Source organism: Lissotriton helveticus, chromosome 2_2 (genome assembly GCF_964261635.1).
Source record: "Lissotriton helveticus chromosome 2_2, aLisHel1.1, whole genome shotgun sequence".
NCBI classification, from domain to species: domain Eukaryota; kingdom Metazoa; phylum Chordata; class Amphibia; order Caudata; family Salamandridae; genus Lissotriton; species Lissotriton helveticus.
In genome coordinates this window covers 254,048,208-254,075,572 of record NC_136060.1, presented here as the reverse complement: position 1 = coordinate 254,075,572, position 27,365 = coordinate 254,048,208, and the positions used below count along the sequence as shown (strand labels likewise).

At 44.4% G+C, this 27,365-nt stretch overlaps 1 protein-coding gene across 1 annotated transcript in view; it reads right to left on the bottom strand.

The window, feature by feature from the left end:
* The window catches only part of ANAPC4 (anaphase promoting complex subunit 4), a 355,563-nt gene that overhangs the window by 146,418 nt on the left and 181,780 nt on the right, over positions 1 to 27,365 (bottom strand). Inside the window, exons 20-24 of the mRNA XM_078678375.1 lie at positions 25,263 to 25,356; positions 22,302 to 22,399; positions 15,552 to 15,613; positions 11,488 to 11,526; positions 11,302 to 11,403 (exon numbers count right to left, since the gene is read on the bottom strand). Coding sequence (XP_078534501.1) covers positions 11,302 to 11,403; positions 11,488 to 11,526; positions 15,552 to 15,613; positions 22,302 to 22,399; positions 25,263 to 25,356 — 395 coding nt within the window. The remainder of the gene's footprint in view (positions 1 to 11,301; positions 11,404 to 11,487; positions 11,527 to 15,551; positions 15,614 to 22,301; positions 22,400 to 25,262; positions 25,357 to 27,365) is intronic.

Genomic DNA, 27,365 nt, shown 5'->3' with positions numbered 1-27,365 from the left:
TATTCAGTCACATAATAATTCTATCTCTCTTTCCTAATCACGCTATATTCATGTCATATACCCATGAAATTGGTAATTTTCGGTTAAACACCACTTGTTCAGCACCAGTTACTTTCTTTAAGAGCCGTAACTACTAACCATCCATGAGAACAAAGGCCAATGCACGCACTATTGTTCTTGTAACAGATAACAAGGTTGCTTTATTGTACATATGCCATTTGTAGATTTCCCCTGACGAAGGGTGATTGTACACCCGAAATGCATTGGGAGTGATGAAATCCACGTCAGAATGTATTACTTAATTTATGAATCAACAGGAGAGTTTGTTCAAACTTTCATCTGTGAAGTTGAAGACGCGCATCAATATGAAAGTCATTCTATTTCATTTTTGTAAAATTGAAGAATTTTTTGTGCAACTGATAACTCGTTAATCTTGGGTGTCACTAGTGGTTTAAAGTTATTGATTAACATTGTGTTAAAGCACTCGCTTGGAGTGCATTAGGTAGTGCGCACTCTGTCTACGACTTACAGTCCTAGATTTGTTGTTTCAATTTGGAATGGGTGGCAGGGTGGAACCACCACAGAGGGCGCACACCAACTTTGAGAAGTTTTGATTCAATGGTATATTAGGTTTACCATCAGAACATTGAGTGCATCACCACTGTTGTATGATTCACAAATAGAACACATGCCATTTAAAGCTCAACAGCTTGGCAATTAACACATATGATCAACCACAATACACCAAAGAGAAGCCATGGGAGTGATGGCGCTTAGGGGCAAAAAGGAGAAATTGAGACAGAGGAAGCCTGGTACTAATCAGGAACTCATACAGAGCAGCAGAAGATGTGGCTAGAATTCTATCAAAGCCACATGGCACAGTTGCTCATGCTCGCCTTTCTAGTATATAATATAACATAGAATGAGACATATGTGGCCGTCACTAGATAAAAACTAGTATTTTCGTAATACACTGGAGAGATTCACTGACAAAAATGGATTTACGTTCTCCTCTGATCCTAATCTTCACCTATGTTCTCCAATGCTTCAAATATTTTGTTTTAATTCGTGCCCTGTTCTTCCTCCTCTTTTCCTAACATTTTCCTTTTAATCTTAGTTCGCAACTCCTCGTTCAGCAAACAAAAAATGATCACTTCAATCATAATTTAGGGCCTGATTAGGATGGCGGTGAGACTGCCACCGTCAGCCCATCGGTGGCGGTGTCACCGCCACCCTAAGCAATATCCCTGCCCGCCACTTTAGGATGGCAGGTGGTGTGTTGGCAGTCGGAAAGACCAACCGCCAAGCATTTGACGGGCTCCTTGCGTTGGGGGTAATTGTATTTCTTACAATGGTGGCAGTGCCTGCCAGGCACTGCCGTAAGGATTACAATGTCCCTTTCCGCCCGCCTCTTCATGGCAGGTAAACCGACACGAAAAGGCAGGCGGAAAGGGACTTTGGGGGCCCGTAGTAGACATGGGGCCAGCATATCTCTGCACCATGTGGCAGGGATATGTGCAGTGTCCCCTTTTTGGCTTGCGGCGTGTGCTGCAGCCAGCAGTACATGCTGCAAGACCAAATATAGGCATTGTGACCGCCGTGGTGGCGGTCACATTGTTATGTCTAAGTTGGGACTGCCGACAGACTGCCGGGCGGTCCTGGTTCTGATACAATGGCGGATAGAAGTCCGCCCGCCATCGTAATCAGCCCCTTAGCGTGGAAAAATATCTTTATTTTACATTCCTTGTGCTTGGCTATTATCGAACACAGCATAGGAGATGAAACTAGTTCTGCATGTTATTAACAAATAAGACTTAGTATTCCTTTCACGTGTCAGCACTTGCACAGAAACCACAAAAAAATAAAAAGCTTTAAGCCCTATTTGAATAATGAACTGAAAAGGTGTCTTGGGTTATTACAGAAGAGGAAAAAAACTTGGGTTTTAGGAATTCAAGCAATGAGGTAAATATTACAAGTTTTCTCACTGGTAGCACGACCCTCTTATACCAATAGGTATATACTGAATTTCACTGTAATCTAATGGGACAACCCAGTGCAGTCCTGGTATTTGAAATTGCTCATTTGCCATTTAGGAATCTTAAAAAAAACAGTATTCGCAAGATATTTCAACGGAAACTCAGCCCAAGCATAGAAAATATGAACTCTTAAAAAAAGCCTATTAAAATTAACCAGGCTTGTTGAGAAGCAGCATACCGGGCAAAAATGTATTAATCATTTTATAATTTGCAGGAAGACTGACTCGTGCACATTTTCAGATTATGTAAATACGTTAGACGATTGCAACAAGGGAGGATCATGTACAAACATACTCTGCAAGAGCGGACAAATGATAATAAACTCCTCTATGTTGCTGGACATCAAGGTTTTCTAATGCATTATCTATATTGTTTTGTTCCCTCCTCCATTGATAGCTGTTATAGAGTGGAAAATATAAAGGAGCTCTAAATTGAATGGTGCGTCCGGGCCCAAATGAGCTTCCTGCTTTGCTTAAAAAAATTAAAAAAATAAGAACGCACCCATGCACCTTTGTTTCACCGTAGTACAGATGGAGTGAATTCTGGATAGCTTCAGGGGAGAAAATCTTCTTCCAATGTACAAGATGTCCTCCATTCAATTTCCTCCAACTATCAGGTTTGACAATGTGGGCAAATATTTTTTATGGATTTTTCTGGTTGAATTAAAGCACTGGGTAAAAATAAAATAAACATGCACCCTACTACCAGACAGGCTTCCAGCTGAACTGTGAGGCAGAAGGTAATATCATAACTCGTTACGGTAACATATTCTACAGCCTCACCAAAGACACTTACTGTATATGTTTGTTTTAGGGACATCCTTTCATGGTACAGGCAAGGGTTTGTTATGGAGTCGATGGCAGGCTATCTTATTTCACAGACCTCCACTGGGAGTCCATCCATACCTGGCGTTTTTTGGCGGTTCAGAGATTTAATGGCTACTCGTATTTCCTGCTGGGTAATGGGGCCCTCTAGTTCCCGTCTAGCATCAGCAGTCAGGACTGGGAATGGAAGGTCAGTCAGGAAAGCAGCAATTTGCTCAGGGTCAACTTCTGTGGGTCGGTCGTATAAGGTAGTCAGGTGGTCCCGAAAGGCTTGGTTGATCTCTGTTTGCGTACCCACTATCTGACCATCCTGTGTCCGTATCCTAGTTATTACCGGGATGTCCGGATGCTCCCGAACCAGGCGAGCCAGCAACACCCCCGACCTGTCCGCCTCTGGGTGCTGTCGACGTAGTTATTCCCTGTGGTCTATGACGCACAGCGTTTCAAGAGTGTCGGCATGGTCTATGTTCGCTAGTTGTAACTCCTCCCTTTTAGTCGGGTCTAGTCCCACCTCGCTTTCCAGTTTCTGTAATCTATCCTCTATATCCCGCAGTTTCCTGAGGAGTTCCCACCGGGCTCCCACTAATTGTCCAATCGCTGCCCCACGTATAACTACCTTCATTGCATCCCAAACCATCAGATTCGTAGAGGCAGTGTCCCAGTTCTCTGTGAAATATCTATCTAGTGTCTCGGACAAGGAGGTCCTGAAGGGGCCATCCTCCAATAGGAGCGGGTCCAAGCGCCAAGTAGGAACCGGGGTAGGGACCCTGCCCCATCGAATGTTAAGCGTCAGGGGCCAATGTTCCGAAAAGGTTTTCGCTAAATTTTCTGGGCCTTCGATCCTGGCAATCAGGGCGTCTGAGCATAAAAATCTGTCAATCCTCGTGTGAAGTGCGTGTATATGTGAGTAGTGGGAGTTCTCCTTACTCTCAGGGTGTATGGTCCGCCAGGCATCCTTCAGTCCCCATCCAGTCGCCCATCTACAGAACACGTCTGTCAGTCTGGAGACCCCTGCCACTTGCAGGGGAGGGTGCGATCTGTCTTTGTCAATGTCCATGATCATATTCCAGTCCCCCCCCAATACCCAGGGGGTGTCTGACCAGTCTGCTAAAGCCAGACCTAAATTCTGCAGGAATTTGTCTTGATCGAAATTCGGAGCATATACACATCAGAGTACTACAGGCGTATTATCTAACGTCCCCCTTACTAAGATGTACCTTCCTTGGTCGTCCACCCTCCTTTCCACCTCCAAGAACGGTGTGCCATGTCTAATCCAAATGGTCGCCCCTCTAGAGAAGGCAGAGTACGTCGTGGTGAAAATTGTGCCCCTCCATTTCCTCCTCATCTTTATAGCTTCCGAGGCCGTGAGGTGTGATTCCTGAAGAAAGGTAATCTGCGCGTGGTGTCGCAGCAGAAAAGCGTGTATCCTATGTCTTTTTTTAACCGCCCCCAGCCCCCTCACATTCCAGGTCGTGATCGTGTACTTCCCCGCTGTGTCAGCCATAGTCATGTGTGTACTTGATGTGTGTCCTCGCCTGCCCGCCGACGTGGACCCTGTAGAAACTCCACCAGGAGACTACCCCCCACCCATCCCAAAACCAAAAAGGAACCATAGCGGCAAGCACCATTACAGTCTTTACTCTCAGCCCTTCGGGCTCCGCCAGCTCTACAGCACCGTCGTGGGCATAATTACCAATAATTAGAGGGGAGCCAAAATCCCTGATCGCCCGTGCTTTTCGTATATATTTCAGGAGTGATCTTGCCCAAACAGGTATAGCGGCAGTGTACATTCCTAGGTAGCAGTGACATTCACTCGTGTTACCCCTACCTCCCTCCTCAGAACCATTTGTAGTAACAGTATATTATATAATCAAAACACATAGGTAATACACTACGGTTCGTGCGCCAATCATCCGCTTCCGGTCTGTTCCTCCTCCCCACAATTGTCCAACACATCATCTGCCGTGCTGGGCGTGACAGTGGGAAACAATAGGACACTGTGGTCCGAGTCTGAATGAACCGTACTGTCCTCAGAGTCCGTCAATATCTTCTGGGTGTCCTCTCTGAATGTGCCTGCCACCGCCAAAGCGTCCATTTGTTTCTCCTTTTGTTGTGTTTTTGATGGTCCGCGTCCTCTGCTGCCTCGCCTCGGTTTGGGAGGCCCTGCCCCGCGTCCGTCTCGGGTCCCGCTCGATCCTTCAGCCTCCGAGTCCTGCGAAGGGCCTTGACTCCCGTCTATACCCATCACCTCCAGCCATTCCTTGGCATCAACAGCGCTCTCAAAGAAGTGCGTTTTCCTGTCGTGTGTGACTTTTAAGCGGGCCGGGAATAGCAGAGCATACTTGAGGTTGGCCTTTTGTAGCTTCTTTTTCACCTCTAAGTGGGAGGAGCGTTGTTTTTTAACCATGTTGGTGTAGTGCGGGTAGAGAGAGATTTTGTGATTGTCATACCGGATGAGGGATTTCTCCCGGGCCTTTTGTAGCAGTACATCTCTGTTCCGGTAGTTAGAAATTCGTACTATCAACGGGCGGGGGGGGGGGGGGGGGGGGGGGGGTGGGATGGGTGCTCGTCCAGGGTCAGGCCTGCCCGTCGGGATCCTGTGCGCTCGCTCCACGCAGAAGTGTGGTGATAGTCCCTCCTCCGCTACATGATCTCTGAACAATTGTTCCATAAAGTCCGCGGCCCGGGACCCCTCACATCTCTCCGGAAGGCCTATAACGCGGATGTTATTCCGGCGGTTACGGCCTTCCGCGTCCTCCACCCGGTCCAGAAGAGAGGTTACCTGCGTTTGGAGTCGTTGAATGGAGACCGTGTGTTCTGCCACAACAGGTTTGATCTTGCCGAGGGAGAGGCCTTGTTCTTTCACTCTATCCGCTAATTTACCGTTGTCCGCCTTCAACAGGGATAAGTTGGTCGTTAGGGTGCCCATCTGTAGCTCTAGGATCGCCCTGGAGTCCCTGATCTCCTTCAGGATAATGTCCAATTTGTAAATCGGCAGCCCTTCCGCCGGACGCTCCGCCACGGACTGCTGAGATGCCCCCTCGGCGATGGCTGGCGTCATTGCGGTGGCCGTCGCCGGTCCTCCAGAGTTTTCCGCCATCTTCACCCCGCTTTCGGACCATTGGTGCGGGGAGGGGGGGCGCGACTCGGGGGTGGAAATCTCTCCACTCTCAGGGCTGGTTTTGCGGCACTGTGCATCCGCCGCTATCGGCTGCACGGGAAGCCGTTCCCCAGTGCCTCCACGCTGGCAATTCTCTCCGTGTGTCCCGCACCACTCCTCCGCTCAGCACCCCCCCACCTGCCTCCGGGGACCCCCCGGTGGGCTCCGATCACGCCTCAGGGCCCCCAGCACCGACCAGGCGAATGTGAGTCCGGGCTTCCGAGCACTTCCGGCGATCCCTCCTCGCTCCTCACTGTGGGTCCCGGCTTTCGGCGTCCCTCCTCTGCTCCTATCTCGGTGGTGCGGGCCGATTTTCCGCTCTTTCGTCGGCCGCAGAGGCGGCAGGGTTAAGATCACGCCCCCGGTCCGTTATTTCATCACCTCGGGGGTTTCCGAGGCAATTTTCAGCAGGATTTTGGCCCAATCAGTGCCGGAGCTCTAGCGGCACGCGTCCGTGCTCATGGCCTGCAAGCCACGCCCCCCACACCGTAGCACCTTTAACTTCAAGTCATAAAGGCAAAGTTCTTGCTTCGGCTAGCTGTTTACCCAAGCAAAGTGAACAGACTTGTATCAGTACTGCACTTGCAGAATAGTTTTTAGCCTCCTCCTTGCAACTGTACAGGTTCATATCAAACTGGAATTTGGTTTAAATATGCATGTCAGAGCACAAAATAACATTAGCATCTGAGGCCTCGCTAAACAGCAAAAACAGTAACAGAGTGATGCAAAACGAATCCTCTATTTACAACACTTGATGAGCTTACTTTGATGAAGCACTGGACAATATGAATGTCATGGCAGAATTAAACAAAAAGGTTTTCCAAATCAATTTCATTTAAGGAAGATCATGAGTCCTTAACCGCATGCGTGCGGGCGGAATTCCGCCCGTACGCTGGGTTTTGCGGATTCGCATGTTACGTGACGAGCTGGGCTCGTCATGAGCGTGCGAGGAGGCTACGCCATGACGAGCCCAGCTCGTCATGAGCGTCGAAGGGGTTAAGAGGGCAAAAAGTACACTTGGCTTGTTAAAGGTTCATATAGGATTGGACAAAATCAAGCTTATAGGTATCTTAATTAATATTGATCAACTATAAATTTCTAAGATTAAGGTATAACCTCTTTCTGTGTGGGGAAGTTTGAGTCGGGTGGAAAACTGGCTCACTAATCATGAACTGTCAGCTGTCAAAACTAGGATTGTTTAATGCATAGGTTATGTCTTTGTTCAGCCCTCAATGGAGAGTAGAGGATAGTGTCGGTTCCTTGGTTATAACTTTCAAGTAGTGTCAGCGTGCAGCTGGAAAGTAGTTTTGTGATATATTTGGATGCTGCTGTGAGGTTTCTTTGACAATCAAGTTCATGAATTTGTATAGCACACAACTCACCCAGAGGGTCTCAAGGCGCTTTTGGGAGGGGGAGCGTTATTTATCGAATAGCCAGGTTTTAAGTTACTTTCTGAAAGAGAAGTGGTTCTGTGTGAGGCGGAGGTGAGTGGGGAGAGAGTTCCAGGTCTTGGCTGCCAGGTAGGAGAAAGATCTTCCTCCCATGGTGGATCTGTGGATGCGCGGAACTGTGGCGAGCGCTTGGTTGGAAGATCTTAGTTGTCGGGTGGGTGTGTAGAAGGACAGTCGTGTGTTGAGGCATTCGGGTTAGTTTGTAGAGGGCCCTGTGTGCGTGGGTGAGGATACGGAACGTTATTCTCTTGTTGACGGGAAGCCAGTGGAGGTCTTTCAGGTGGCCGGTAATGTGAGCTTGGCGAGGGATGTCCAGTATGAGTCTGGCTGATGCATTTTGGATGCGTTGGAGTTTATTCTGTAATTTGGCTGTGGTTCCGGGGTAGAGGGTGTTTCCATAGTCCAGTCGGCTAGTGACCAGTGCGTGGGTGACCGTCTTTCTTGTTTCGGTGGGGATCCAGCGGAAGATTTTTTTAGCATACGAAGTACGTTGAAGCAGGAAGATGAGACGGCGTTAACTTGTTTGGTCATCGAGAGGGAGGAGTCAAGGATGAAGCCTAGGTTGCGTGCGTGGTCCGTGGGTATGGGAGCTGTGCCTAGGGCCGGTGGCCACCATGAGTCGTCCCAGGCAGAGGGGGAAGATCCTAGGATGAGGACTTCTGTTTTGTCTGAGTTGAGTTGTAGGCGGCTGTTTTTCATCCATTCGGCTACTTCTTTCATGCCTTCATGAAGATTGATTTTGGCGATGTTAGGGTCTTTGGTGAGGGAAAGGATCAGCTGGGTGTCGTCAGCGTAGGAGATGATTTTGAGGTTGTGTTGTCGAGCGATGGATGCGAGGGGACTCATGTAGACGTTGAAGAGGGTGGGACTGAGTGATGATCCTTGTGGTACTCCGCAGATGACTTCGGTGGCCTCTGATTTGAAAGGGGGGAGGCGGACTCTCTGGGTTCTTCCGGCAAGGAACGAGATGATCCTGTCCAAGGCTTTTTCTTGTATTCCGACGTTGCTGAGGCGTTGTATGAGGGTGCTATGGCAGACTGTGTCGAAGGCGGCGGAGAGGTCGAGTAGGATGAGGGCAACTGTTTCTCCGTTGTCCAGTAGCGTTCGGATGTCGTCTGTCGCTGCAATGAGGGCGGTTTCGGTGCTGTGTTTGGCTCGGAAGCCGGACTGTGAAGAGTCGAGGGAGTTGTTGGATTCCAAGAATGCGGCGAGCTGGTTATTGACGGCCTTCTCAATGACTTTGGCAGGGAATGGGAGGAGGGAGATGGGGCGGTAGTTCTTAAGTTCAGAGGGGTCTGCTGTGGGTTTCTTCAGGAGGGCGGTGAGTTCTGCGTGTTTCCAGCTTTCTGGGAAGGTAGCGGAGTTGAAGGAGCAGTTGATGATATCACGGAGATGGGGTGCGATGATGGAGTCTGCTTTGTTAAAGATGTGGTGGGGACAGGGGTCGGTAGGCGAACCTGAATGGATGGAGTTCATTAGGCGGATGGTGTCTTCAGTGGTGATTGGGTTCCAGGCGCTAAGGTTGTTAGGAATCGGTTCAGGTTTGGAGGTGGGCGGGGTGGAGTGTTCTATGGAGATGTTCTTAAAGCTGTTATGTATGTCGGCGATTTTGTTGTAGAAGAAAGAGGATAACGAGTCGCAAAGGTTTTGGGAGGGAGTGATGTCGTTTGAGGCAGCGGTGGGGTTGGTAAATTCTTTGACGATGTTGAAGAGTTCCTTGCTGTTATGGGCGTTGTTGTCGAGTCGATCCTTGAATGCTGATTTCTTGGTGGCTCGGATCAATTGGTGGTGTTTGTGGGTGGCTGCCTTGAAGGTGGTCAGGTTGTCAGTGGTTGGGTTTTTTCTCCATGTTTTTTCGAGAGTGCGGCATAGTTTCTTGGATTTCTTAAGGTCATCGCTGAACCAGGGGGCCTTTTTGTTACCTTGTTTGATCTGGTGGTTTTTCAAGGGTGCTAATTCTTCAACACTGTGAGTGATCCATTTTTTGAGTTTGGTGGCAGCTACGTTTGGGTCCGATGGGAGGGCGGGAGGGTTATGGTTGAGCGATGTGAGGAGTTGGTCGGTGGTGATTTTGTTCCAGTTTCTTCGAGGAATAGGATGTGGGGTGTTGTGGATCGTGGTGGTTTTGTAGCTGAAGTGAACACATCTGTGGTCTGTCCAGTGGAGAGCTGTGGTGTGGTCGAAGGAGATGTGTTTGCAGGAGGTGAAGACAGAGTCGAACGTATGTCCGGCTACATGGGTGGGGGTGTCAACAAGTTGTTTGAGTCCGAGGTTAGCCAGGTTGTCCAGGAGGGAGGTGGTGTTGCTGTCGTTTTTCTTTTCCAGGTGGAAGTTGAAATCTCCCAGTAGAATGTAGTTCTCGGAGGGGAGGGCATGTGGGCTGATGAAGTCAGTGATGTCTTCGCTGAATTGTTTGCGGGTTCCTGGTGGTCTGTAGATGAGGGTGCCTCTAAGTGTGGTCCTGGGGTCGGTGTGGATCTGGAAGTGGAGATGTTCGGCGGTTGCAAGGTTGTCGTCGAGGCTGGTCGTGATTCTGATGGTGTTCTTATGGACGATGGCTAAGCCTCCTCCTGTTTGGTTGGTGCTGTCTTTTCGGATGATCTTGTATGCGTCCGGGATAGCAATGGCTATGTCGGGTGCTGATGATGCGTTCATCCAGGTTTCTGTGAGGAAGGCGATGTCCGGTGACGCAGTGTCTAGTAGGTCCCAGAGTTCAGTGGCGTGTCTGTGGACCGAGCGGGTGTTCAGCAGGATGCACTTCAGGTGCTTAGAGTCGGAGCTGTGTGTGGAGGAAGAGGGTTTGGTGTAGGTCTTGTTGCAGGCGAACTTGCAGGAGTGGCAGGCGAAGGGACCATGGGTACGTCCAGGGGCGGCTTCGTAGCATCGAGGAGTGCGTCTGGGGTTAAGGGCTAAGAGGGTGGCGGCGTCATACGTAATGCGGGAGGAGTGCGGTTTGCGGGGGCCTGGCGCTGGGCGCGGTCCAGGCGCGGACGGGCACAGACGGGCTTACCTTTGGCGCGCATGGGGCGCGCCCGCTGCGCGTGAACGCTGCACGTAAATGCATCTGTCATAAGTGGAGAAGTGGAGGGGCGAGGGAGGGTCAGCTGGGAGGCGGGTGCGAGGTGTAGGGGACGGTCTCCAAGGCAAAACAACAACAAAATGGCCGGAGCAGCAGCAAAAACGAAACTAGAGAGAGGCTGGGCCAAAATCAAGCAGCTTCTGCGATTATTCAATAAAGCGCTACAGATATACAAAGCACAATTCAGTAAAGCGCTAGAAAAATTCAAAGCACAAACTTCTGCTGAATAAGAGCAACACAGCGAGCGCTGAGAGTATAAATATTAATGCAATTCGGCAGGGCTTATCGCAGAATAGCGCGATTGTACACAGCAGCCAGCACAAGAATACTTATCTAATGAGGGCAATGCGCGCAGCCTAACGATACCAGGAGTAAAGCAGGGAGCCAAACGATGCCAGGATTAGAGCAGGGAGCTTGGGGAGCGACCGCTACTGAGAGCGTCAGGACGGTCACAATTGCACTTTACTTCTGTGTGTTTTGTTGAGTTTTGAACTGGCAGAGCTTAGTAATAGTACTAGTTTTGTAAGGACCTAAAATATTGCTTTTGGTAAGAGTATGTCCTATAAATGCTGGCCTTAGGCTCTGCAAGAATAGTTTAACGTTTTTTAAAATATTACAAAAAGCTTTGCATATAAAATGCAACAACCCAGAAGTAAAAAACTAATCCCAATCTTCACAAAACAGAAGAATTATAAAACAGAACAATTAGAAGCTGGAAATCAAATGAGCAGGACACTGTGTTTTCGCTCACCTTGACAGATCGGTTGGCCGCCTCAAAACGTAGACTTTAGACTTTGAGCTTTCTAACATGGTAAACATCACATAGTGCAGGCCAGCTCGTTTGTCATTCCAGCTGTAATGAGAGATGCAAAAGCATGAATTATGAGACAATGACATAGGACAAGTGACTACTAGATTATAAAAGAAAAATACTTACAGAAAGGGTAATTTGAGCAGTCTTGGTAACGATTCCTCACTAAAACAAAATAACAAAAAATGTTTGTTAAATGAAACTTCACATTCCTTACAGCTCATCATATTAAACAACCAACCAATACCCATTGGACCAGAAAATGGTTAATACTAGAAAAAATGGTTAGGGGTTCTACCCACCTCACCCTCCCGTACCTGAGCAGGAGACATCCAAAGATGAAAAAGTAGAAACAAATGGTACTGAAGGGATCAATCCACTTTTAATTATCAAACAAGATACAATTAATTGTCTTGTGATTTGCGAATTATACGCAGCGTAAAAATATATTAATTCATATATACATATAAGAGTGAACAGCCAGAGAGGCACAATGTAAACAAATAACACAGTCTATATACAACACATCACATGTACATTATATACAAATACACAAAACACTTACAATACCAAAGACACTTCTCTGTACCCTTGAGACAAAAAAAATGTATATATACACCAATTTACATATGTACCTCCTCTTAATTTGGGGTGGAGTACACAACAAAGCACCAGGGGGTTGACTTATCAACCTAGCCTACATTTGTGTTGGTGCACCTAGGAAAAAATCAAATTTTCCTTAAATTTTTACAGGGGACTCGGTGTCGACGCAGTCGCGGTCGCGTTTCAGCCAGATGATATAGGCTTCATCAGGACATGGGTACTATTCTTCACGGCCCTGGCTAAACCTCGGGCTGGTATCGCCGGCTCCCTCACAACCACCCAAATGGGTGGGGTAGGAACCACCGTCTTGGGTCTCTTCCCGTAGACTCTTTATATCTTCACAGTGTCCGCCCAGATAGAGAAAAATATCTGAAGTGGCTCAAGTCTCGCAGTCTTCCTTCAACATCCAAACAAGGTCCGCGGCACGTATAAATGGTTAATAGCAAGGTTTGAAATGGAGGATAATTATAGGTGTACAGGCACATAAATGAAGCTACAAGGTACTAAAATTAAAGTTAAACACTGAACTTAAATCAACATGCATAAGGCTTGAGAATTCAAAGGGTTCCCATCATTAAGGGATTTTATAAATCAAAGGGTGAATTCCCAGAAAATACACAACTATGGCTCCATCATAGTGGCATGGGCTTTTACAAAACCAATGGTCTTCCATAGAACCAAGCATTACATTTAATTTAATCCTCTACGTCTTTTCTTAGAATAATTAAGTGAAGCATCTGGTACACAGAGTTCGAATAAAGTAGTTGAGTTATAACCTAATTCAAAGAACAGGTCAGCAGGACAAACAGTTTTAGGAGCAGCACCAAGCTGCAGGACAAACAGTTTTAGGATTAGTCACAAGCCCTTGCTATGTGATGAATTTGTGGTTGATGATGGTTCGCCTAAGGACAGCTGCGAGATCCATAGGAGGGCATGATACACTTTGTTTCAGTTCACAGGTTAGACAATGAAGGGGTTTCCAGTGTGTCACAACAGTTGTAAACGTCCGACCCCTTTAATATTTTTGCTTCGATTTCAAGTAAGTTGCCGCTTTGTTCTTTTAGATTTGCAGGTTTAGCTCAAAATGCATACCTCACCTTACAAAAGGTGAGGTATGCATGAAGGCTTAAATCAGAGATAGAAAAATGCAGAAGAAAGTTTCAAGCTATCACTTTCACCTTGAGGACAGATGACAGAAGTAGCCATGAAATTAGACTTGTCAATGTGTAGCTAAACCTTCTCGGACAAAGGGTTTGGGCAGGGGATTTCCAATGTGTAAGGGCTGGCATGAGAGTTATGTTATGAGCTTTTAAACACACTTCAATGTGCATTGACGTAGGCTGTGTCAGAGTAAACCGGAAAAGGGGGTGTGAAGTTTGTTTACTTTCAACAGTCATTTTCCTCCAGGGAATACCTTTATAGGTTTTCCTCGCCTGCTCTAGTCCTCGTTGCTGATGAAGGAATAGGCATCTGGGTGAACATTCTTCTATATTCCAGTCATATGTCCATATGGGCAAACTGTATGTGCTCTGAAACCATGCAGTCGAATTGCCATCATTACCTGCCCATTACCAATACAGAATGGGTGAAAAATTACGGAGAACAATCTGTTTTAACCAAGAGTTGTAGCCATTAGGACAAGTGTGTCTAGCTCACTCTTGCTCTTGATGTTTACTCTAATAGTGTATGCTGTGGCGACTCTGGTTATTAGTGCCTGCTATTGCAGAACCAGTATTTCTTGTTATTCTTTGTGGCAAAAATTCTATGTCTGGGTAACCCCAATAATAGGAGACTTTCTGCAGCTTAAAAGGATTTCCCTCTTTATCTACTCAGTGTGGCTGACCATGTGTTGCTTACCCATGGCAAGTGATATTCTGATGTTGTGGACTTTCAATTACTTCTACAGTATCTCAGCCTCTTTGGATAGGATGGGAGATTTAATTTCTTCTCTTGTTGATGCAGAAGAAAATGAAACTTTCCAATTCTAGTTCTCCTCCAGGGGGTATCTTCATGGTAGAGAATAACGGAGGAGAGAGCCCCTTAAATGCAAAGGCTCTTTAGTACATCCTAATAAATGGCTAGAAATTAACATTTCCAAAGGCTATTTGAATAGAGGAAACACTTTACTGCCAGAATTTAACAGATGAAATCACATGAATGTAAGACTTTACCATGATATTAATAGTCAGTTGATGGTGGACTAGGGCCACTATTCTGGTTCTGCCTGGATACTGCTTATGATAACGTGAAATATTCAAAATGGTTTAATGAGAATGTTTTAGAAAATGTTGTTACAATTAGGTCCTACTCACAATCATCATTTGGTTAAATAACTAGGATGACAAAAGGTGCATTGGTGAATTTGTACTGAATGTTATTTATATAGTGTCTAGTTCAATCTGAGAGAAGCACTTCAAAGAGGTCTGAAAACCACATACTTAATTAGAAGGAAAATGCTACTTACCCAGTATGCATCTGTTCTTGGCATATAGAGCTGTAGGGTCATAGATCGCCATCTAGTGTTGGGTCCGGATGTTTGCACTTTGTTTTTGTTCGAAGAAGTCTTTCCAGTCGCAAGGTAGGTGACTCCTCCTTTCGGTGAGAGCGCATGGGCATCGACTTTATCTTTAGATGTTCTGAGTCGGAACTTCGCCGAAGACGTCCGGTGCGGAGCCGCTTTGGTGATGCATCTCGTGACATCGAGCCTGACGGTCACGAAGTGTCTAGTTCGATCGAAACGATCGACACACTTCGCAGTCTTTCTAGTCCTGTTCTGGGGACAAGCAAAGGTTGCACACTTCATGCAAGTCGGTGCGTGGAAATTTAGCACGACACCGGGACATAACTTGTAGGGAGTCAGTTCCATCGACTGCTAATACGGTAGGCCCGACGGCCTGCCACGAGTTTTCTGATTGAAGTTTTTTCGAGGTGAGATATGCGACAAATAGGGAACTCAAATCGATAACAATACAGTCCAGGGTAGTGGATTGCACGTTGGAGGGGTCCGAGAAATGGTGCTGAACCGGAGCACAGCAATACACATCCGAACCCGATGGCGGAAAAAACACAATCTAAAGAAGGAGTCGATGCCCAAGCGCACTATCACCGACAGAAGTAGTGACTTACCTCGTGACTGGAAAAACTTCTTTGAACAAAAACAAAGTGCAAACATCCGGACCCAACACTAGATGGCGATTTATGCATAGCATATGATGTACAGCTCATATGCCTCGAATATGTAACTCTCCAATCACCCATAAATAATATATCACAACAGAATTTATTTCTGCTATGCTATATATCAATTCAACAGGGAATTCTAAATAATATGAACAAATAAACAAAAGTTAAAAAATAAAATAGTGAGAAAATAAGATTTAGATGGCGATTTATGCATAGCATATGATGTACAGCTCATATGCCTCGAATATGTAACTCTCCAATCACCCATAAATAATATATCACAACAGAATTTATTTCTGCTATGCTATATATCAATTCAACAGGGAATTCTAAATAATATGAACAAATAAACAAAAGTTAAAAAATAAAATAGTGAGAAAATAAGATTTATTTTTTGTTAATACCTCTTGGATAATTTGTACAATTTCAGACAGGCTGCTTGCTGAACTGATTTACCAATGATATCCTAAAAGAAAAGGACAAAATGATAAAAATATGTAAAATAAAATGATAAAGTAAAAATATTTCGGCATGCGTTTTGTAACCAACCTATACAAATGAAGAATCACTGCATATATATCTATACACATTTGCTGCCTAATTTCACAATACAACATAGAATAACCATCAGAAAGAAAATCATACATCATGAAAGGCACACATTAATATAAGCTAAATTTGTATAATAGGATAACAATGACAATTCATTACTGGGTCTTGGCAAAGAAAAGGAAATTCAGTCTAAGTTTTAACTTGACAGCATTTTAACAAAACATGTAACAGAGTCAGTCACATAGTACTTGAGGACATAAACGATGGGTTGGTAAAAATTGTAATTCCTCTCCGCAAGACAGTTTTTAATGAATCTGAGAATGGTTAGAAGAGTTTTGGGAACAGAACACAGATTCTACTTATGCCGATTGACTTTCAGGGTCTTCAAATTACAACGATTAGCATGATTACATATGCAGCCCCTAGCTATGCTGGCACCGCTGAAACAGTAAACCTAGATAGCCTATACTAATTTTTCCGATTTCCATTTGGATCGCTTATCAGACACTTTTCATTCTTCTTACTCTGCATCATAGGCTAACTTGATTACATTTGTATATCTAAGGCATACAAAGAAAATCTGTTCTTTGCCACTTTTCTCAATTTCTTCATCATTCTATTATCACTTTTTCTACACCTAAGTTCCCTCCCCTTCATCTTCATCTTCTAATCCTCGTTTAGTCCTACATTGGCAATACAGTCTATGTCTAGCTATTCCTAGATGTTCTCCAGTGCTTTACACCTGAATATGCCCATATCTACAGCATGGGAGCGGAATCGTTATGGGATAGTATAAAGGTAAATTGGAAGTTCCCTGGCTGCTATCACTGAGAAGGCTCTGTCACCAAAACATTACAGTTTAGGTTCAAGAGATGTCCAGAAAAAACTGGCCACATAACACTGGGCACCACTGTGGATGATGAAGATGAAATTTAGATGTTACGAAGTGGGCAGCTTTGCCATAGACAACCCAAAATAATTAAATAGGATCCACTTCATAATGGGCAATCGGAGGATGGTTCGAAAATAAGTGAAATGTGATCTGGAGGGTACAAGTAATAAGCAGTGCTGTGGCATTCAGCAAAAGTTTGATACGTTTTATGAGCTTCTCAGGGATTTCTCTGCTAACAAGAGTTACCATTATCAAAACAGGACTGTACCAAGGCCACAGCAAATTGTGTTGACAAAGTGCAAAACGGTCTACGGAAATTTAAGTTGCCAGAAATTCACACTGGGGATCTTAGTGCGCTAACGTTCTAAAGAGATCTCTGAATCCATGTAATGCCTAGACTGTGTACTACTTTTGGGGACACAGAGGGTGGGGTGTCCATTATCATTGCCAGCTGATTCATTTCTATTTGTTTCTGGTGAAAAGAATCTCTGTTTTGGCAGGATTACATTTCGAGAAATTTGCAACCATCCAGTGCTGTACTGTCATAAAAGAGCTGGAGATGGGGATCTGAGCTAAGGTGGGATCAAACTGAATGTCCTGTGAGTTTGAAATCTGGAATAACAATTGTATGTCATCTGTATATAAAAGTCACATGCGTACGATCAAAATAGTCTCATTGCAGGAAGGAGCTGGGCCTATGGAGTCATATGGATGTTAAAGAAGTGAACTGCACCCTGCGGAATGCCACAGCAGATGGATTTGGAATCATACTAATATGGAAGAAGAAGAATACTCTAAGTATGCGTGGTAAGAAAGGACCTGATCTACTTGATGGGCATAGACTAATCATGGGGAGGAGTATGGAATGGTGAACCATATCAAAGTCCACAGATAGTTCCAACAGGACCAGTATGTTGGTGCCTCAAGTGTCCACTACCAACTGATGGGAACCTAAAACCGATGTTAAAACCAACTCTGTACTGCGCACTGGCCTAAAGCTAGTTTGTAAAGGATGGAGCAAGTTGTTTGATTGTACAACTGGTTATAGCTGTGATAAATTCACATTTCCTAGTGTTTTAGCAAATATTGGCAACATGGATGTACGGTAGATGTTGTTGGTAATCGAAAGTTAAATGTGTCTTTTTTTAAGAGAGGCTCGACTATGGCAGATTTCAAATTCTTTGACACCACTCATTGGGCCAAGGAGTGTTTGAACAAGATGATCGAGTTAGAAGCTAGGAAAGGAGCAAGCTGTTTTACAATTCTAGCAGGACATACATTTGCCAATGCACCAACTAGTTTAGAATTTGTGAGTTTCTGTAACCTTTGAGACTGAAACCAGACAAAAAGAGAAGGTTTTTTGTTTTTTTTACACATCTAGTGGAGTAAGAACAGCCCAATTAACTGAACTGGTTTGTTGGAGAAGGTATTGTCTAATACATCAAACAATCTATCAGTTTCTAAAGCTATCACATCTTCCAGTATACACTTATCTGAACAATTTGGGAGCTTTTTAAAAATACAATGCATTCAAGCGGTTTGCGCAGGTTGAAACAATCCCTAGACTGAAAGCACTTTACAAGTGGATACGACTAACCAACAAAAGGGTTAGTAACACTTTTCTGGTCGACCCTATTCCAGAAACGCTGGGGTGAAACATTTGCAGATGCCTACAGGGCTTTCTCCACAGGAAAGTAAGGGTTCTAAAAATGATCTGTCCATATTTTGTAGTTATTCGCAGTTTTTTGTAGATTGGATTAGAACCAATGGGTGGAAGGGCAATTTACTAGCCCATGATAACAGTTGACAGAGTACATACATATTGCAGGACAATAACTACAGCAAACATGTCCCAATAAAGAGTGTGGCACACTGTATAAAACCTTAACCAAAATGATTAGTGGCATACTGAAACAAAACATCCAAAAGAGTATAAAAAACATATGGACATAATTCTACCAAGAATTACAAAGAGTACACTGAGAATCAAAAACAAATGTCAATGCTGCTTGTCTCTCTGTAGTGATATGATGTTGAAACATATATTTACATTTTTCTCATTGATTGTTTGACCCGCTTAGGATGGCCTGTAGATACATCTTTTGAGGAAACAAGAGAATAGGGGATAAGGAGGTGATTTGACTAAACAGGAATGTGTGTATCTGTAGGAAGCTGGCTCTGCATATACTATAACAAAGTGAGGTATAGTGTGCACAGAGTCCATTGGAACCCCAAAGGTAGGCGGAGGTAAAGTTAGATAGCAACTCACTCTCTATTTGTGGTAGTGTGGTAGAGCAGTAAGGCAGTTTCAGAGGACAGTGTTAAGCATTTGTTGAACACTCTCAGTCAGCTAATGAATTCACACACTCAACGACTGAACTTCAGACTAATAGTCTTTGTATAAAAATATTCTTTTAGTTATTTTGTTTTCTAGAACAAAGCAAGCCTGGCACATGTAAGTGATAGGTACTTTGCAGTAAATATACAGTTGCAATACAGTTTGGATTTGTAATAGTAAATGCACTTTGTTTTGACTTACAGTATGGTTTCAGAGAAATGCAATACTTTGTAAATACAGTACATAGACTTGAATGGGCATTTCAGTAAAACTACAGGTAAGTTACTTTTGAGATTACTTTTCTTACTCAGAATAGTATACCTGGATACTACTTTCGGACATTTCCTGCAAACAGGTAAGTAAAATCGTTTTTGTTAGTTACTGCAATTCTAAAGAATTCCTTTAGATTTTCAAACTCCAAACTTTTCCAAGAAAAACAGTCAATGTTATCCTATGGAGGAAAATAGTGTTATCAGTCTTAGGTAAGTATTTGGTAGTGGGAGTTGAGGTTCTGGGGGTAGACTCAGGGGTCCCCCAGTGTCAAGGATGCACTCTTGTTACACCCTCAGAAGCACTAGGACAGCAGAGTGCTGAGGCCCATTGTTAGCCAATGAGAGATAGGGGGCTCCGGTTGATGGCTGCTGACGAGCAGGCCATTTGGGTGTGGGAGCAAAGCTCCTGGACTTTAGCTCAGGGCAAATGTGGAAACAAAGTAGAAACAAAGTAACACCAAAGGTGCATCCTGAGCGGCACTAGGACGGCCGGGTGCAGGGTGCTGTTTCGACTTCGGACGCTTTTGTTGTTTTCAAAGGGGAACCTCCCATTTGCAAAGGCACTGCAGGCTTGGGGACGAAGGTCTTCTGAGTGCGACCACCACTTTGAGAGGTAAGTTGGGAAGTTAGGGCCCATCGGTTAGGGCACCCAAGGCCGTGGGGCGTCAGGTGCAGGGGTGGCTTTTGGGGGTCGGATCTTCTTACCAGCTCCTGGTCCCGGTTGGGGAAGCCTTTTGGATTTAGGCTGCAGGTGTCGTATGGAGGCTTGAGGTAGGTCAGGGGTTGCCGGATCTCGGGTCAGGATCGCCGGGGTGATCTCCTCGTGGTGTTTGTCTACTCGAGCCGGGCCATGGACGGTGGGTGCAGAGTGGTGCAGATTCGCTGTTTCCGGCCAAGGCCAGAGGTTGCAGATGAACAAATCCGTTGTTAATGGGAGACAAAGTCTTTGTGGTTGAAGGCAGGCAGGTCCTCCGGGGTTTTCGAGGTTGCTGGCTGCAGGACACACCGGGATTTCGCAGGAGCATGTTTAAGGTAGAGACAGCCTGGTAGGGATTTGGCCAAGTCAGTGGTCGTCTTCCTCTTAACTGCAGCACGGCTGTTCGGTCCTTCTTCTTTCTTGTAGTTTCTTCTTATCCGAGGAAGCAAGGTTCAGGGTTGCCCTTATATACTAGATTTAGGGGTGTTACAGGTAGGTAAAAGGCAGGGACCAATGGGTCTCTTCCCTGGGGTGGATACACCCCCTATTATGCCACCCTCCAGTGGGAGGGGGGCATGAGCCTGTTCCGGGGCGGCTGAGTGCCCCCCATCAGCAAGATGGCATGGACCGAGAGTTGTGCTTCACCTCGTCTCCCCCACCTGAGGGGTGAAGTTGGCGGAGGTAGGCACACCTCTCTTCCTCACTTATTTTTCCAGCTGGGGACCAGTTGCAGAACCCTGCCCACCCACCCTGGGGGAGGATGCTTGGCACCTCGTCCCAGGATGTGCATTATTTCAGGCCCCAGAGAGCAGCAGGCTCTCGCCCCAGGGGTCCAGAAACATGTCTGGTGGTGGCAGCTGAAAGCAGACACTCAGCCTGAACACTAGTGGTAGGATAGTTTTCAGGGGCCATCTCTAATATGCCCTCTGTGTGCATTTTTCATTAAATCCCAACTGACATCAGTTACATAAAGGTACCACAGAACTACTCAACCAGAAACTTTGCTTCCTAGATGTCTCTGGACCCCAAAGATTCAGTGAAAACATTATCCTTAAAACAGCAGTCATCACAAAGCAAACTCCAAAGCAATCTATTTCTGCAAGTGTCCCTAGAACTCAATACCTCCTGACATCAGGACACTTGTGATTAATCATTTGAAATATATCTGAAAAACCCATTAATACAGAGCCACACCATCACTTAGCCATCTCAAATCAATGAAAATTGGGTCACAAGCTAAAACTGCTCCATGAAGCCCAAAATCTGTCAATATGGATACACTGATCTGTAACTTTATTTTTTACTTTGCTTAATAATCACCACTCCTTTCTATAACTCTTCAATCTATATTGTTGCAGATACCTTTTCTACTGCAAAACTATTATGGGAAATTTTAGGAGAACTGTAACCTTCCTGTTTTCTTGGCCATTTTCTCCACTACAGAGCGCTCGGCTATCCGCTGGCTTTGACAGCGCTACTGAAAACTGCCAAATAAATGAACAAATAAGTTCAATAAGTTATTCCACAAATATAGTGTGGTTTTATGGATGAGAGACAATGTACTTTAATGGGGTTTGGGTCATCCTCCTTTCCATGACTTTTGCAAAAATGGGAAGGTTAGAGACCAGGCAAAAATTATACAGTTTTATGTTATTGGAGTCAACGAACAATATTATATTCGCGGGGCGAAGTGCTCGATGAAGGTTTTCATATCCATGCCCTGTCCAATTTCTGACTGGACATTGTTAAGTCAAAAAGAGAAAATAAATGCAGAATTGGAAGAAATACTGGCCAGGAGAGGCAGACTCTAGGCACACACACTAAAAGGAAGTTAGACACACAGAAAATAAGAGACGGAAACTTTGCAAAAGAAATACTATAGGATGAATAGGGCACAGAGACATAATAATAGAGGACAAGTGGAAAGAAACTCGCAAGAGATGGGAAAACATGCTGTGCATACACACTGATGGAGCAGTCTCACAAAGCAGGTCAAAGGAAGGTGTTTGTGGCATCTGAGACTATATTCACATTAGGAGAGCAGCAAGATATTTTCAAAACAGGCGATGGAAACTAGAAGGGAAACATTGGTGCATAGATGAATGTAATTTACTGTGAATTTTCATATTAAAACAACTACCACTGCAGAGCCACTGTATAAAATAATGTTTTGTTTCTCCCTAAATTCCCTAAATAGCTGCAAAAGCAGTACTGCTGAAAAGTTTAAGGTACTTTGCTAGTTAGGGCGAGTCATGGCTACAACGCCTCTGGTACATAAAAAATGAGGAACACAAATTAATATGGTTCACAGACTGCACATACCTGACATACAAATCACACTTAGCATCTATTTAACTATCTCTGAACATTCAATACACTCATATCATTTGCGAAAATACTTACAGCTGGTTTTTGCAAACACTGATCAATAATTCCCTGCATCTGCCTTTTAACAAAGTGTAATGATTTCTGAGGATGATAAGGAAACAGCAATGGACTTTCTGCAAACAAAAACAGTTATTTGTAGCAGGAATTGAAAATAGATTGTGCCAAAATAACGTGCACAGAAACAGTTGACCAACACCCTTCGGCCACAAGTTAATTTTAAAAGAGTGCCTTTAAAGGGCTCCAAGAACCTGACTGTATTGGAATCAATGTACACTTATCAACTTTATTTATTTAACTTAAAAACAGATTCAAAAACCATCTTAACCTGTACTCAAGATTACCTCCCAAAGTCTATCATGGCCAGTGTAGGAAATTTGGCCTTTCTGCGTGGTCACCCCTAATTTTAATCCTTTCACTGGACCCTATATTATTACTGGTTTTTAAGACTCTGTACACTGCCCAGTGTGCATGCTGTGACCCTTAAAACATGGAAAAACTGGTTAATCCCTATTGGCATGGTTATGTTTTCCAACAGCCTATGGTGGCGAAATACACCCATATCATGAAAAGTTAACTGTCACCTGTGGAATGCAGCACTTATTGTGCCAGTGTGACTAAAGAAAAGATAGATTCAGGCCTAACACAGAAGCCTGACTGCTGCAGTGTGACCTGTTAAAATAATCCTTTCTGACAGGTAACCCTCTCCCCCTTTTAAAAATTAGCAAGTCAGCCTTATGAAAGCCTTGAAGCCCACAAGTTAGGGTGCATGGCAATTAAGTTTGGGGCACGTAATATGGAAAATATTACCTACACTGTAAGCATGTGTTCGTAGTGTTTAGTGCTGTAGATTCACATGCTCTGCATAGTGCGGACATCCATTGATGGGGTCAGACATTTGCAAGTTGTTTTTCTTGGTAAAAGTATTTAGATTCACAAGGTGTAGTGACTCATCCCGTAGCTGGCCACACGCACAGGGTTAACTCTATGTTACATTGTTTTCCGTACAGCGAGTGGGAGTAGTATGGCTCTGTGAGTGAACACTATATAATGCACATGTGCATTGCACAAAAATGATAATGGATTAAGGAGTAAAGAGATATGTGTTCACAGTCAAACATGTCTAGGAAGGAGAGTGGGCATCTAGGAATCTACAGCACTACATGCTACAAACAGATGCTTACAGGGTAACCAATGCCTGTTGTCTGGCTAGAACATCCATACAATAGTGCTTAGTAAATGTGTGGGAATTTGACCATGTAGCCCCCTTGCATATGTCAGTTATGGAAATGTTCCCTAAGAAGGCCACTACTCTTTCAGGTAGTGAGCCCTAGGAGTAATGGGGAGAGCTCTCTTGGCTTTGAGATAGCAAATCTGAACACACCCCTAGCAATCTAGCAATTCCTGCTTAGGGAATAGGCTGCCTCTTGTGAGGCTCTGCAAAGGCCACAAACAATTGGTCAGCGTTGAGAAAAGGTTTAGTTCTAATACATGAGAACACGCTTCACTTCTAGGGTATTGAGCACTCTCTCAGCTACAGAGTCTGGCTGGGTGAAGAAGACTGGGGACTCTATAGTCTGGTTACGGTGTACTGGGGAAATCTTCTTAGGAAGGAACTTGGGGTTTGGCCGGAGTACTACCCTACCCTGTCCTTGTGAACTTGTATGAAGGGATCTTGCTGACAGAGGGCCTGCAGCTTACTAATGAGGAGTAAAGAAGCTACTGTCACATGGAAGGCTACTTTCCAGGACAGGCACTGGAGTGGGCAAGAATGTGAAGGTTCGAATGGGGAACGCAGGAGCCTAGTAGGCTAATAAGGTTCCACAGTAGCACTGGGGAAACCCTAGGAGGAATGACTCTGAGATCTTTCACAAATGCCTTGATCACAGGGATGTGAAGGAGGGAGGAATGCTCCCTTTTTTGCAAGTATGCAGCTATAGTCACTAAGTGGAGGCGTACTGAAAAGTAGGCTAGGCCTGACCTCTGGAGGTGGAGAAGATAGCTGAAGAGATCTTGAACTGCAGGTCTTAAAGGATCTAGCTTCTTGGCAATGCAGTAGTAGACAAATCTTTTCCACCTTGCGACATAGTATGCTTGTGTAGTAGGTCTCAGGGACTCATGCAGGCCATCCTTGCATTCTTGAGGTATGCCCAAGTAACCAAATTATAGACCCTCAAGGGGGCTAGATCAAGTTGTTTGGGACCTGGATGCCTGATCTGGCCTTAGTTCCTGGTGAGTAGGTCCAGCCTGTTTGGGAGCCTCTCTGGGGGCCGATCAACATCTCTACTAGGGCTGAATACCAGAACTGCCTTGCCCAAGTGGGGGCTACCAGAATGAGAATTAGTTCATAGAAGATAAGTTCATTAGAATGAGTTCATAGCATATGTGTTTGATGCATAGCATAATGATAGTTTATTGCATCTTCCACATCACCAATGGAGGTGGAAAAGCATAGACAAATATCCCTGACCAGTTGATCCATAGTACATTGCCCATGGATCAAGGTTGTGGGAGCCTGAAGCTAAGTTGGGGCATTTTGCATTCTCGTGGGTGGCCAACAGTTATATGCGCTGTGAGTATTGGTGCAGGACCTGCGGATGGAGTTCACACTCGTGGACTTTCTGACACATCCTGATTAACAGGTCCTCGGGCACTCTTTGTACTGCCTCTATGGTCAGTAACGACTGAATCTGTTTGATAAAGATGCTCTGCTTCAGTCTTGCTGAAAATCCACAAATGATAAATATTTTACTTAATATTTGTAAACATAGTGTTTCCATAAGTTGGATAATAGATACATCTAACTAGAACGCAAGGGAGGAACCTAGAGTGAAGGCATTTAGCCGTGATGATCATCATTTTGCCTCTCAGCGTCAGGTATGTCTTCTCATTTACTGTACTGATCTTTGTAGTTGTTTAATTCCCAACAGTGAATCCTCTGTATTGTTGACAGGTATTTGACTCATTTGCAATATTTACCTTTTAAATAAACGCTGCTCTGAAGAAAATTAAACCACTGGTTTCCCTCAGTGTTAGGTGGTGACATCAGGTGATCATCTTCATCTTTCAAATACTACAACAAACAAATCACACTCAGATTAGTCTGTGTAATACAATTGAAATGGAAAAAAGGGCACAAAATTACTTCAATTGGTCTTTTTTGTTCTCAATCTGTTTCTTGATGGATGTAATTTTGTTTGCTGTGTTTTAAAAGGGGGGGGGAGTTATCTCTTGTGGGAGCCTTTCCTTTGCTATTCCATGCTACACATTTTTCTGAGCTCTTACTTTTTTAGCTTCTTCATATTTAGATTTTACTTGCACATCTAATATTTTTGCATTGCACCTCCCTGTTACTTCTAACCAGGCATGCTTATGTAAAGATTCTCTTGTTTGTTTTCTCCCAAGATGCAACCTTTTTTGGTTATAAAGTTACATTTTAATTTCCAAACATGTAACTTATTGTTATCTGTCTTTAATTCACATGTTTAAAGTGTATGCAATTAGATCTATGTCGTCAATACATCCTTTTCAAATAGTACAGCTAGGATATGATGGAAACTCTAACCAGTAATTTTGTGGTTATTAATGATGGATGAATCAGATTCTACTCGAGATATTAAATTATAAAACTAAGCTCATGAAAATGTGCTCAAAAAAACTAAAATAAACAAGGTATGCTACCTTCGCAGTAGATTAAATGCTGATTAAATTGAGTCTGCAAGTTAAAGTTATAGGCTGGTTACACTATCTGTGGTGTTAATCATTACTAGGAAAAAACTCTATAAGAAATGGCAAAAGGCACTTATCTATAGCCTTTTTGGGAAGTTGGTTAGACTCATGTAGGCTGTTATCAGATATTGGAAAAACTCAAAATGCCCTCTAAGAACATCATCGGTAAGAGGAAATACAGCATATCTTTCCATATCTTACACTGAAAATAATGACACTACTTCATAATATGTCCTGGACACAAGTATCCAGACATTGGCAAAATTAAATAAAATAGCACGCTCCTTTTTAATTAATCTTCTCCAACAAGTATCTCGAGAACTACGGGTAGCTCTTCTGTGAGCAGCCAGGCTGCTAATATAGAAGCTTTTGCTTGGTTGAATTAATATATGTATACCAACATTAAAAAATAAGTTACTTACCATCGGTAAAACCTTCCGTAGTAGCAACTAGATCTAGCAGCAGACTCTTTTCTTTAGACTTATCCCACGGCACCAGATTCAATCCGGAAATCTTTCTACAGCATTACCTCTGTACGTCGGTAGAGGGCGCTGAGCAACTCGGTAATTACATCGTCCACAGTATTTGATGTCATTAGAATCCATAAAGGCCCTCCCCTGATGTGCGGACGTTAGTTTCTTCTGCAACTACCTTCTGTGCTAAAACGTGGAGCCACATATAGAAACTGCTATGGAGAAAGTGTGCCAAAAAAGAATACTCTTTTTGAAAGGCGCTTACATCAGTATTATCGGTTGTTTGGTGTGTTTGATATTTATCTTTTTTTAACTACTTTTTTACCAACGAAAAGCAAAAGGGTGTATAGAAGGGATCTGGAAGAAAAGGAGAATCATTTCGCAGAGCAGGGAGGATATGAAGGTCAGTAAGGAATCTGGGGCTATATCTAGTCTCTACCAGATAAGGCATTCCTTACCTTGTAACAGATACCCAAGCAATACCATCCCAGAGAAGGGCTTTCTAACTGTTTCCAAGAAATATCTTCAACTAGGTTATCCGGTTTCCATAAGAAAAAGAGAGACCACATGCCAAGAAGGGAGTGGTGGAAGAAAATCTCAACCCAGAATACTCGGGCAGAACCCTGCACGGAACTGAATCTGCAGCTGCGCAAAAGCACGGGAGAAAATGCATGTCAGAAGAACAAGACAAGTGGGGAGAACACTCCATATGAACATGGCACTATAACGCCCCCCGGAAGAGCAACTGGACCAAGAGACCGAGGCGGAAGGAAACGCAGCTAAAACTACAGGGCCAGCCCCCAGCCATAGAAGTAGGCATGGCATAGGGCTCCAAAAATAACTGTTAAAGCATCGTGAGCAATTTGCAGAGGCTGCTCCC